Here is a 12,073-nt window from a genome sequence, read left to right as displayed (position 1 = left end):
TATTTATTATATTATTATTATTATTTATTATATTATTATTATATTAATATTATTATTATATTATATTATCATTATAGGATTATATTATGTATAGGATTATATTTTATATTATGTATAGGATTATATTATGATTACAGAGTAGAAGTTATGATTATAAAAAATAGTAATAGTATGTAATTAAGTAATAGCATGTAATTATGTAATATAGTGATGTTATATAGGATGATAGGGATAGCCTTATATAACTAATGAATATCTAATGTCATTTTAATATGACATATATATTTGTTTCTTCCATAACGTAAATCACCCGTATTTTTTTTAGATTAAATCGGATTCTAGAATCATTCCTAGAAACATAGACGGGTCTGAGCTTATAGACATTACATACATCTAGTATAACCTCCCCAACCCTTCTTTTTTTTTTTACAATTTTGTAATACCGTCCATCTTTTCTCCTAAAACTCTAAGTCATATAGTAATACGTTATTATGTTCCCCAACCAATTGGATTATCTTGAACCACGCATGAATTGGGATAAACTTACTTAATAATAATAATAATAAGACTATTTTGTAATAATAAAAAGACTATTTTGAAAGCTAGTCAATGATGACCCTCCATGGATTCACCTATATAAGCCGCAGCTAACGTTGCAAAAATAAGAGCTTGAATACCACTTGTAAATAATCCAAGAAACATGACAGGTATAGGAACTACTGAAGGGACTAAAGAAACAAGAACGACAACTACTAAGGTAGCGCACCGATAAGGTAGGAACTCGCTCTTCTTACCGTCGTGTTGTTCACCGAAGTGGAGCTCCCAGTAGCTCCCGATCATACCTCCGTATGATAAAGTCCCTCACGGGACTGTGTCGTGTGAATCGCATTGCCACGAACTGCTTCCACCACGATCCGCTGCACCATGTCGCCTCCTGGTGACATCTCCAATGCATTCTGATCATTGTGGGATGAACTTGAATTGTGAACCCTCTATGTGTAGCCTCTGCCAATACATCGCAGGGTCTCCACTTTCGTTTTGTTCGCTCTTTTGACAATCGACCTTCATACACCCGCTCTTAGGTCACACTTAGTTGAAGCATCGCTCTAGGACAATCCATCGCCTAGTAGCTCCCGAAGTCCACCAACTTCGCTATAATTAGTGCACCATTGTCTGGATCCTGGGCCTCTGCCCCTACAAGCACAATCTCCGCTGCGCATCGCTTCCTTCAAGTAACTTGAATGGCATCACTGTGGCATATTCTTCAAGAATACTTGCCTCTGCATCCTCTTGCCCCATGCCAAGGCATTCTGAACCCAACTTCGCCTCCGCAAGTTGAGTTGCATTAGTTCCTCCATCAAATGCTTCTATGAGATAAGGTGCATGTGCCCATAAACTTCTTTCGTCTTTGGCACCATACAAGATGAGTCCGCTCCGTCAGAATGAATGACCCATGGAACAACATGATCCTACTCTTGCCTTTGTAAGAGTTCATATCCTTGACCTCTGTCCAAGGAAAGCTTTGTGCCTCCGCTCCATGTTCCATCTTTTATGCCGGCTCACTTCATACGGCTTGGGTACTTCGCCAAGTTACACCCAAGTTGCTCCGCTCCTCGTTTTGCATTGAGTTGATGGTGGCCCTCACGCCCACCATTCCTCGGGTCAGCCCTTCCTTGAGTCTGATCATCATATCTACTCCCAAGTGTGCTTTCATTTATGTTGCTTTAGATCGCTCTCTCACTTGATCTCGCAATGCATCCACCAATGCATTCTCTTAAGTGAGATCATTCAATGACTCCTCATCGCTCGCTCGGTCCATTGAGCTTCATGGAGTTGTTGTTTTTGAGGTACTCCTCCTCAACATTTGCGATCTGTTGCACATGATTCTCCCTCTGGATAACCGAGATCTATCCCTCCTAAATAACTGTCATATTGTAGCAACATCTCTCTTCGTTTCGGAGACCACCATCCCCTTAGACTACTCCGATTTGCTGAATAAACTGTGCATTGTTCCGTCTCCTGCAAACGCACTTGCTAGATTGCGACTCTACGTCAATACAGCCCCCGCTGCATCACTCAAGCCCTAGCAACATGCTGAACTTGCTGCACACTTTAGCCTTCCACGGACGTATCCTTCACATGCCGAAGAGAAAGTTTCAATGCTCCTTGGCACCGAGTTTCAGTCGCCTTGGGATGGCCACGAACATTCCATCATCCGCATGCAAGCCCTTACATGAGCACCGAATTCTTTGAGTTAGCAATTCCTCTCACCTCTGTGAGCTTTGCACAGCTCTTTCGATTGCTGAGCAACTCTTTCCACCTTGCATTGTCTCATCCTTTACCAAGCACCTCACTTGCCTTGAGCACCATCAAGTGTTGTTGTCAACATTGAGCCGTAGCTCGAACTCAGCCATCCGAACCTTTGTGCGCTTCACATTCTTCCTAGCTTGCTTGTCCTCGTGGTGCCTCTTGCGCGAAGGGTTTGCCATTCCTCCGAATGCCAGTCTCAGATGCTCGCTCCTCCGAGCGACTCCTTTTTCCTACATCTCCATGCCCGTTTTCTCCCAAACGGTCGCGCGTGTGCTGACTGCCCTCAACGCAACCCCACTAGGTCCCTCAGATTTGTATGCCAGGTGTTTATATGGGTGCTTGTCCCGGTCTGATACCATCTGTCACAGACTTAGCTAGTTTTGCCTAAGTCGTGCGGCACCCTTGCGTGTTCGTCCGCAAAGGTCAGTCTCCCCGAAACCTCCCATGATCCATTAGGACCCACAAAAGAGAAAACGGTTTAGAGTAAACGCCTCACTCGGAATCCACAAGCAAACATTTCCGAAAAACACTTCACAGACAATGCAAATTACAAATAGACTATATAAGCTCAGAACAGTTGCACAACAAAGGGGTAAAATGGTCCATTACAGATCGAATAATCTCTCACACGTGTCTACATGACACAACATTTATTTACAAGCCTAAAGAGGCCACCAAACCCAACTAAAATGAGACTATTAAACCTTTGGTTGTCCATCTATATGCTGTGCAAAGCATAAACAAATAGAAAGACACGGACATACGTAAGCATTAAATCAAACATCATGTTTCGAAGTTTGTCCGTGACACACTGTTCAGTTATATCACAAAGAAGTACGTCGGGCAGTAGGGCAATAGCACTATATGCTTTCAATCCTTGGAAGCAAGGTAATAGATGATGAAAATGAGCGGGCTCATCAGAAATACTTTCAATCCTTGGAAGCAAGGTAATAGACGCAGCAAAACACGATGCCATAAAGTTGTGCATTGGTATTCTTGTTTCTATGTCGTTCAAAGCAGCAGCCTTTCTTCGACGGTTTCTCTAATGCAAAAGCAACGCTGTCAACCAGTTAAACACTAGAGTGACGTTAAAATTCAGATTTGTCACGATATGACATGATAAATAGGATTTTTGTTTGAATGATCGTAAACTGAACTTAAGTGAAAAAAAGCTTAAATATCGTATCAATATATAATTGAAACTTAATACCATGATAAATATTTTGAGTCGATGTAGACCATGATATATGATTTTGAATTAAACGGGACTTCTTAACAATCTCACGACTTCTGCCGCTCTTAAACTTCACTTTTTTCTAATTGGCTTTTGCAGGATGTTAATGTGCCTCGGTCGATGTTCTGATAAGTTCCGAGGCGCGTGACGTCATTTGGAGCAGTTGACGTTGTCCTGAGACTGATCGCCATTTTTACCCTCATCATATTCCCCCCCCCCCCCGAAAGAAGCTATGCGTCGGTCGTTATAACGGGGGTCTGAGGCATGGCTTCAGCTTTCTGTATTCGTTCTTATCGTGCGGTTGCCGATCCGTTACCTGGGGTATGACCCAAGTTTAGAGAGTAAGGCGGGCTAGGCGTGTCGCGGTGGTCTCGAGCGACGTGCAATTGAGGTACATGCTCGAGCAAGCAGGCTGCGCAGAGATGGGACTCGGGCTGCTTGGAGCCGAGGAGCATGACGCAGGCAAGTTGGTTGCGCAGGTGTGGTCTCGGGCGGCATGGAGTCGAGGAGCACGACGCAGGCGGGCTGGCCGTGCAGGTGTGGTCTCGGGCGGCATGGAGCCGAGGAGCACGACTTAGGCGATCCACGCTTAGGTAGTGGTCTCGGGCAAATGAAGCCGAGGAGCCCGACTCAGGCGGGCAGGCCGCGCAGAGGTCGAGGTCTCGGGCAACAAGCAGCCGAGGAGCACGACTCAGGCGATCCACGCTGAGGTAGTGGTTTCGGGCAGATGAAGCCGAGGAGCACGACTCAGGCGGGCAAGCCGCGCAGAGGTTGTGGTCTCGAGCAATAAGCAGCCGTGGAGCACGACTCAGGCGATCCACGCTGAGGTAGTGAGCTCGGGCAGATAAAGCCGAGGAGCGCGACTCAAGCGGGCAGGCCGCGCAGAGGTCGCGGTCTCGGGCAACAAGCAGGCGAGGAGCATTACTCAGGCAATCCACGCTGAGGTAGTGGTTTCGGGCAGATGAGGCCGAGGAGCACGACTCAGGCGGGCAAGCCGCGTAGAGGTCACGGTCTCGGGCAACAAGCAGCCGAGGGGCGCGACTCAGGCGGGCAAGCCACGTAGAGGTCGTGGTCTCGGGCAGCAAGCAGCAGAGGAGCACGACTCAAGCGATCCACGCTTAGGTAGTGGTCTCGGGCAGATGAAGCCGAGGAGCGCGACTCAGGCGGGCAGGCCGCGCAGAGGTCGCGGTCTCGGGCAACAAGCAGTCGAGGAGCACGACTCAGGCGATCCACACTAAGGTAGTGGTCTCGGGCAGATGAAGCAGAGGAGCGTGACTCAGGCGGGCAGGTCGCGCATAGGTCGCGGTCTCGGGCAACAAGCAGCCGAGGAGCACAACTCAGGCAATCCACGCTGAGGTAGTGGTTTCGGGAAGATGAAGTCGAGGAGCGCGACTCAGGCGGGCAAGCCTCGCAGAGGTCGCGGTCTCGGGCAACAAGCAGCCGAGGAGCACGACTCAAGCGATCCACGCTGAGGTAGTGGTCTCAGGCATATGAAGCCGTGGAGCGCGACTCAGGTGGGCAGGCCGCGCAGAGGTCGCGGTCTCGGGCAACAAGCAGCCGAGGAGCACGACTCAAGCGATCCACGCTGAGGTAGTGGTTTCGGGCAGATGAAGCCGAGGAGCGCGACTCAGGTGGGCAAGTCGCGCAGAGGTCGCGGTCTCGGGCAACAAGCAGCCGAGGGGCGCGACTCAGGCGGGCAAGCCGCGCAGAGGTCGCGGTCTCGGGCAGCAAGCAGTCGAGGAGCACGACTCAGGCGATCCACGCTGAGGTAGTGGTCCCGGGCAGATGAAGCCGAGGAGCGCAACTCAAGCGGGCAGGCCGCGCAAAAGTCGCAGTCTCGAGCAACAAGCAACCGAGGAGCATGACTCAAGCGATCCACGCTGAGGTAGTGGTCTCGGGCAGATGCAGCCAAGGAGCGCGACTCAGACGGGCAGGCCGCGCAGAGGTGGCCTCGGACTTGATGCGGTCGAGGAGCTTAACTCGGGAGGCGGCCTCGAACCGGTTGCGGTCGAGGAGCTTAACTCGGGAGGATGCCTCGGACCGGCTACGACAGAGGAGCTTAGCTCATGCGGGTAGGCTGCGCAGAGGTGACCTCGGGCCGGCTGTGGCCGAGGAGCTTGGCTAAGGAGGAGGCCTCATTTATGGTGGGGTGGCGCTTGGCCTGATCCTCTTGTGCTTCTCCCGCCTCCCAACCATCCAGGCTTCTGCCGCGATGTAGTGGTTGGCCCGTTGGAGCATCATCGGTACCGCGGTGGTGGGTTGCTCCAGGAGGGACCAGAAGAACCTGGAAGGTCGCAGGGCTATCATAAATGCCTGTATTAACAGGGAGGGATGAGCTTCCGGCAACCCCCAGATTTATGTGGTAAAGCGATTCACAAAATTGGAGAGGGGCTCGCCCTCCCTTTGGTTGAGTCCGAGGAGCAGCACAACGGACGGCTTCGGGTGGGCGTAAGCCAGGAAGCTGAGCTCGAAGTCACTGACGAGCTGATCAAAGGAGGTGATCGTCCAGGTCTTCAGGCCGTTGTACCATGTGCGAGCTGATCCTCTTAGAGTTGTGGGGAATGCTCTACACATCAAAGCATCATAGGTCCTATACAGCACCGTCTGGGCACGGAAAGTGGCCACGTGATCCGCTAGGTAGGTGGAGCCGTCATATGCGTCCAGAGAGGGGAGCTGGAAGTTCGGGGGGACTATCTGACCTTGAATCTCGGGTGTGAACGGAGACCCCTGTTGCGCGTTCACCCCGAGCTCCCCCCTTGACCTGCGAACCTCCTGCTGCACTTTGTCGTGCCGCTGACTAACGAAACGTAACTGGGCTCGCAGGGAGTCCGTTGAATCCGAAGACAATGCCTCGGGTTCCGGGCGACCTCTCGGGTTTGTTGTCGCTCGATCCCCGAGCAGGGCCGATCGGTCCAGAGGCGAAGTTGGGACCTCCGGAGGTAGCGTGTGGGCCTGGACAGGCAGCGCTTGTTGCCGCACTGGTTAGATCGCAGGTGGGTGCTCCGGACGAGGGACTAGTGGGATGATGGTTTGCACCATGCCCGTCAAAGCCCGGACTTGATAGGAGAGGTCCTGTAAGGCCTCGGACGACACCGATGATGGGTCGGTAGGGGGACCCTCGGGTGGCGACAAACTCGGGTCGTTAAATGACCGCCAAAAGCGTTCCGAGGTCGTGGCGGGGTGTTCATCTCGAGGTTCTCCTTACGTGGCGCGCTCCCCCGGAGCCCCGATCAGGTGTGACCCCTCAGTTGTGGCTTAGTCCAAGTCGATCTGCCGATCCCTCGACATTCGGGCCCTCCTTCTAGTGGAGGCCGAGGAGCACGACGCAGGCGGGCTGGCCGCATGCGTGTGTCTTGGGAGCAGGAAGCCGAGGAGCACGACGCAGGCGGGCTGGCCACGCTGGTGAGGTCTCGGGCATCGAGCGATCGAGTAACACGGTGAAGGCCAAGGGATATGGTGAAGGCGGGGAGGCTGCGCTGAGGTGGAACTCGGCAGTGTACGTCCGAGGGACACGGCTCGGGTCGAAGCTATTACCCGAGCCGAGGGATGCATCTCAGGCGGGAAGGCCGCGTTGAGATAGGACTCAGCAGTCTGCGGCCGAGGGATATGGCTCAACCCGAAGGATGTGGCTCAGGCTGTGGGATCCAGTTCAGGCGGGAAGGCCGCGCTGAGGTAGGACTCGGCGGTCTGCGGTCGAGGAATATGGCTCAAGCCGAAGGATACGGCTCGAGGAGCACGACGCAGGCGGGTAAACCACGCAGGTATGTCTCGGGAGCAGGAAGTCGAGGAGCACGACGCAGGCGGGCTGGCCACGCACGTGTGTCTTGGGAGCAGGAAGCCGAGGAGCACGACGCAGTCGGGCTGGCCGCGCACGTGTCTCGGGAGCAGGAAGCCGAGGAGCACGACAAAGGTGGGCTGGCTAGCCGTGCTGGTGGTCTCGGGCAATACGCGACCGAGGAGCACGACGCAAGCGGGCTGGCTTGCCGCGCTGGTGGTCTCGGGCATTACGCGGCCGAGGGGCATGGCGCAGGCGGGCAAACCGCGCAGGTGTGGTCTCGGGCATCGTCCGATCGAGTAGCACGACGCAGGCGAGCAGGCCGCGCAGGTGTGGCCTTGGGCATCGAGCGACCGACTAGCACCACGCAAGCGGGCTGGCCGCGCAGGTGTGTCTCGGGAGCAGGAAGCCGAGGAGCACGACGCAGGCGGGCTGGCCGCGCTAGTGGTCTCGGGCATTACGCGGCCGAGGAGCACGACGTAGGCGGGCAAACCGCGCAGGTGTGGTCTCGGGCATCATGCGACCGAGTAGCACGACACAAGCGGGCAGGGCGCGCAGGTGTGGCCTTGGGCATCGAGCGACCGAGTAGCACCATGCAGGCGGACAGGCCACGCTGGTGAGGTCTCGGGCATCGAGCGACCGAGTAGCATGACGCAGGCGAGCAAATTGCGCAGGTGGAACTCAGCAGTCTACGTCCGAGGGACACGGCTCGGGTCAAAGGTATGACCCGGGCCGAGGGATGCATCTCAGACGGGAAGGCCGCGCTGAGATAGGACTCGGCAGTTTGCTGCCGAGGGACGCAGCGAAGGCCGAGGTTGTCTCCGGCCGAGCCGTGTAGGCTCGGAGGAGTTTAGGCCGGGGCTAACAGCGAGTCGAGTGGAGGTAAGGCAGATACTGAACCTTCGCTCGGAAAAGACCGAGGTAGGGCTTTGATTTCTTTCACGAGGACTACATCGAGTAGCCACTGTGTGCGCTTGGCCTCTCTCGTAGAGCCCGCGATCGGGAGTCGTCCCTTCTCCTCCCGGCCGCCCAGGTCTCCGCTGCGATGTACCGGTTAGCCCGCTGGAGCATTTCTAGCACCGTGGTGGGAGGTCGCTCTACGAGGGACCAGAGAAATCTGGAAGGTCGCATGCCTATCACGTACGCCTGCACTAACAGAGAGGGGTGAGAGTCCGACAAACCCCGGATTTGCGTGACAAAGCGATCCACGAAATGTAAGAGGGGCTTGTCCTCCCTTTGTCTGAGTCCAAGGAGCAGTGCCGCGGAAGGCTTCGGCCGTGCATATGCCATGAAGTGGAGCTCGAAGTCATTGACGAGCTGGTCGAAAGACGCGATCGTTCCGGTCTTCAAGCCGTCGTACCACGCGTGGGCCGGCCCTCTCAGAGTTGTGAGAAACACTCTACACATCAGAGCATCAGATGTCCCGTATAGCGCCATCTGGGCGCGAAAAGTAGCTACATGGTCCGCCGGGTCGGCGGAGCCATCGTAAGCGTCTAGAGAGGGGAGCTGGAAGTCCGAGGGGACTGTCAGATCCCGTATCTCGGGCGTGAATGGAGACCCTTGGTGTACGTCCTCCCTTACCTCTCCCCTGGACCTATGGACCTCTTTCTGCAGCTCGTCGAGTCGCTGGCTGACGAGCCGCAACTAGGCCCATAGAGATTCCGAAGAGAGTGCCTCGGGTTCCGGGCAGTCGCTCGGGTTTGCCATCACTCGATCCTCGAGTGGTAATGACGGGATCTGAGGCGAGCCGGGAGACTCCAAGGGCGGCGTGTGAGCCTGAACGGGTGGCTCTTCTTGCCACAGCGGTTTAGCAATGTACGGGATGATGGATTGCACCATGTCCGTTAGAGCTTGGACTTGATGAACGAGGGCTTGAAAGGCCTCGGGCGACACGGGCGTCGAGTCGGCTGGGGCGCCGCCGTGTGGCGACAAGCCCGGGTCGTTGATTATTTGACAATATCGTCCTAAGGTCATGGCGAGGTGTTCGTCACGATGGTCTCCGTGCGGGGGCCGTTCCCGCGAGGCTTCGGTCGGGCGCGACCTCTCAGCCGTAAGCTCGTCTGAGCCGCTCGAGTGATCACCCGACATTCCGAGCCCTCCTTCTAGCGCCAAAATGTTGTGGTAAACAACTGTAAGCCGTGGCCTCGGGGGCCGACGCGGCTTGGTTCGGGCTCGGTCGACGAGGGGATCTCTCCGAGGTGGGCTTCGACGAACCGTCTGGGCGGTCGCGTGCTGGTGTCGTCGGGTCCTCATGGAGGCGGCTCCACGCCGGGAGCCCAGCGGGAGGTCGGGCGTCTTCATACCTGCACGGAGGTCGGGTCGGAAGCTCGGCCCGACCCCTCCGACGACCAAGTTAGAGGAAGCGGAGAGGGTTTTAGGTGGAGAAGTAGAAGTTCCAGTCCCCCTTTTCCATTCAGAAGGTAAGGGTATTTATAGGGAAGCTTACTGTTCCCTAATGTGCCCGCTTGTAAGGGGCAGGCTGGTAGCGTCTGACATTGCTATTGACGTTGCGTGGAGAACCGAAATGTCGAAGGGTATGGGCGAGGGTCGGTTGTCGTCCTCCTCTACCTCGGTCAAGCGCACGAGGTCAAGCAACGATGAAGTCGTTGTCTGAGAGCGGATGACGTCAGCGCATGTCGAGTTAGCATTATTGCCCTCCTCCTCGGACAGAGTGGCACCCAGGTGAGGCCGACGTCGTGACGCGTCATGTCGTCATTATTACCCCTATCAAGAACTATCAAGGTTTCGAGTTTGCCTATGGACCTGGGGATGCCGCCGGAGATCTTGTTCTCTGAAAGATCAAGAATAGTGAGCCTTCGCAGCAATCCGATCTCCATGGGGATAGAGCCGGTGAGGTGGTTGCCATGGAGGTCTAATGCCTCCGTTGCAGGTACCCAACCGATGAATTCCGTTTTTTTTATTCTTTAATTTTTGTTTTATTAACTTTTTAAATTTCTATACAAGTTCAAATTCATCACCACTTCAGCTTATGCTCAAGTGGTTTTCTTGTGTTCTATATCTCAAATCGTTCATGTTCTTTGAAAGGTTGTTTTGTTCATCATGTTCATCATGTGTATTGTACACCATTTTCATATGTCATTAACGAATCAATTAGTTCTTCAAATGGTAAGTTGTTTAGATTTTTAGCTTCTTTTATCACAGTTACTTTTGAATTCCAATTTTTAGAAAGAGAATGTAAAATCTTGTTTACAAGTTCAAAATCCGAAAAACTTCTACCAATTGTTTTTAAACCATTGACGACATCCGTAAAACGGATGTACATGTCAACAACGATTTCTTTTGGTTTAATTTAAAAAAGTTCAAAATCGTACATTAAAAGATTGATTTTTGAAACTTTAACACTTATTCGCGTGTGGTTTCAAGAAAAAATGTCAAAGTCATTTCGCACAAAGAAATCCGATTAAACTATGTTTTATATAAGACGTAAAATAAAGCATTAATAGTCGGGTGAGGTTTGCGAACGCGGAGGGGATGCAACCGGTGAGTTGGTTGGAGTCGAGGAGGAGGTGTTCGAGAGGCGGCCGAGGGCGGGTGGAATGGGGCCGGCAAGCTGCTTGAGGTTGCTGAGATCGAGCAACCGGAGGGAGAAGAGGTCGCCGAGGGCAGGCGAGAGCCTCCCGGCAATGGAGGCGTCGGAGATGAAGTCGGGCCCCGAGGAGAGGCCAGGGCGGGAGACGTTGACGACGCGGCGAGTGGCAGCGTTGCAGGCCACGCCGTCCCACGCGGAGCAACAGTCCGTGGCCGAGTCCCAGGAGCGGAGGAGGCCGGAGGGGTCGGCGGTGATGCCGGCCTTGAAGGCGAGAAGGGCCGAACGGTCGTGGGGGTGAGATCCCTGCGACCACTGCAGCAACAGGGTGGAGCAGAGGAAGAGGAAGACGAGGCACAGCGGCTGCATGTTATCCATCTCTTACGTGAAAGAATCGACGAGGGTCGACAGATGTTCTCCCCAGTCGAAGAACTTGTGCAATGAAAAGGCGGTGAATCAAACTGGAGTAAAAAAGCATTCGTTACTGCCATGAAAGTGGCAGCAGAGGGTCTCTTAAGAGACAATTTCCTCGCAGTTTCTACTTTCTTTAATGGGCTCTCAGGTCGGCAGAAATGTGGAGATGCAGCAGCAAATTAGGCGTGGAAATGGAGTCTGCTGCTGCAGTCATGAACGGTCTCCAAGGAAACTGGGGTGAGGCCCCATGAAGCTTGCCTGGGTTCAGACGCCCCATGATGGAAGTGACGCTGCTGACTTTAATGGGACCAGAGAAGAAAGAATAGGGGCGTCTCTCTGTCCCAATGGAGTATTTTATATGTCCTTCCTTCTCACCTAATGAGCTGTCGGAGTCGATGGGCTTCACTTGCCTTCGCCTGCCTTTCCAGGGTGTGTACTTGTGATGGCGCACGAGGCTGTCAACTACTCACCACAGCAAACTGCAGGTTGGGGGAACCTCAACTCATTGTATCATCTGGCTGTTTCTACAAGGCTTTGATACTGATTAGATATCGTTGCACACAGGCATTTAGGAAGTGATGAGGGTAATAATGACGACATGATGTGAATGATGCCAGCCACCCTATACCAAGGCCTCACTCCCAGGTCAACGAAACCCTGGGACGCCGACCCAGGCGCATTAACGCCCGGACTGGACCCCGTCCGTCACAACAATGCCACCACCCCTCGGCCAACGAGCCCGGCTCTGTGCCTTCTGGGCTCGGTCAAGGGTAAGGAACACGCCAACCGAGAC

At 53.7% G+C, this 12,073-nt stretch overlaps 1 protein-coding gene across 1 annotated transcript; it reads right to left on the bottom strand.

The window, feature by feature from the left end:
• Window positions 1–10,776: 10,776 nt before the first annotated feature.
• LOC135666226 (leucine-rich repeat protein FLOR 1-like) lies at window positions 10,777–11,244 on the bottom strand. The gene has a single exon (XM_065177794.1). The coding sequence runs from the start codon at window positions 11,242–11,244 to the stop codon at window positions 10,777–10,779; it is 468 nt and encodes a 155-aa protein (XP_065033866.1).
• Between the last annotated feature and the right edge of the window lie 829 nt (window positions 11,245–12,073).

Source organism: Musa acuminata, unplaced genomic scaffold (genome assembly GCF_036884655.1).
Source record: "Musa acuminata AAA Group cultivar baxijiao unplaced genomic scaffold, Cavendish_Baxijiao_AAA HiC_scaffold_1077, whole genome shotgun sequence".
Taxonomy (NCBI): domain Eukaryota; kingdom Viridiplantae; phylum Streptophyta; class Magnoliopsida; order Zingiberales; family Musaceae; genus Musa; species Musa acuminata.
This window is presented reverse-complemented; position numbering and strand designations above follow the sequence as displayed.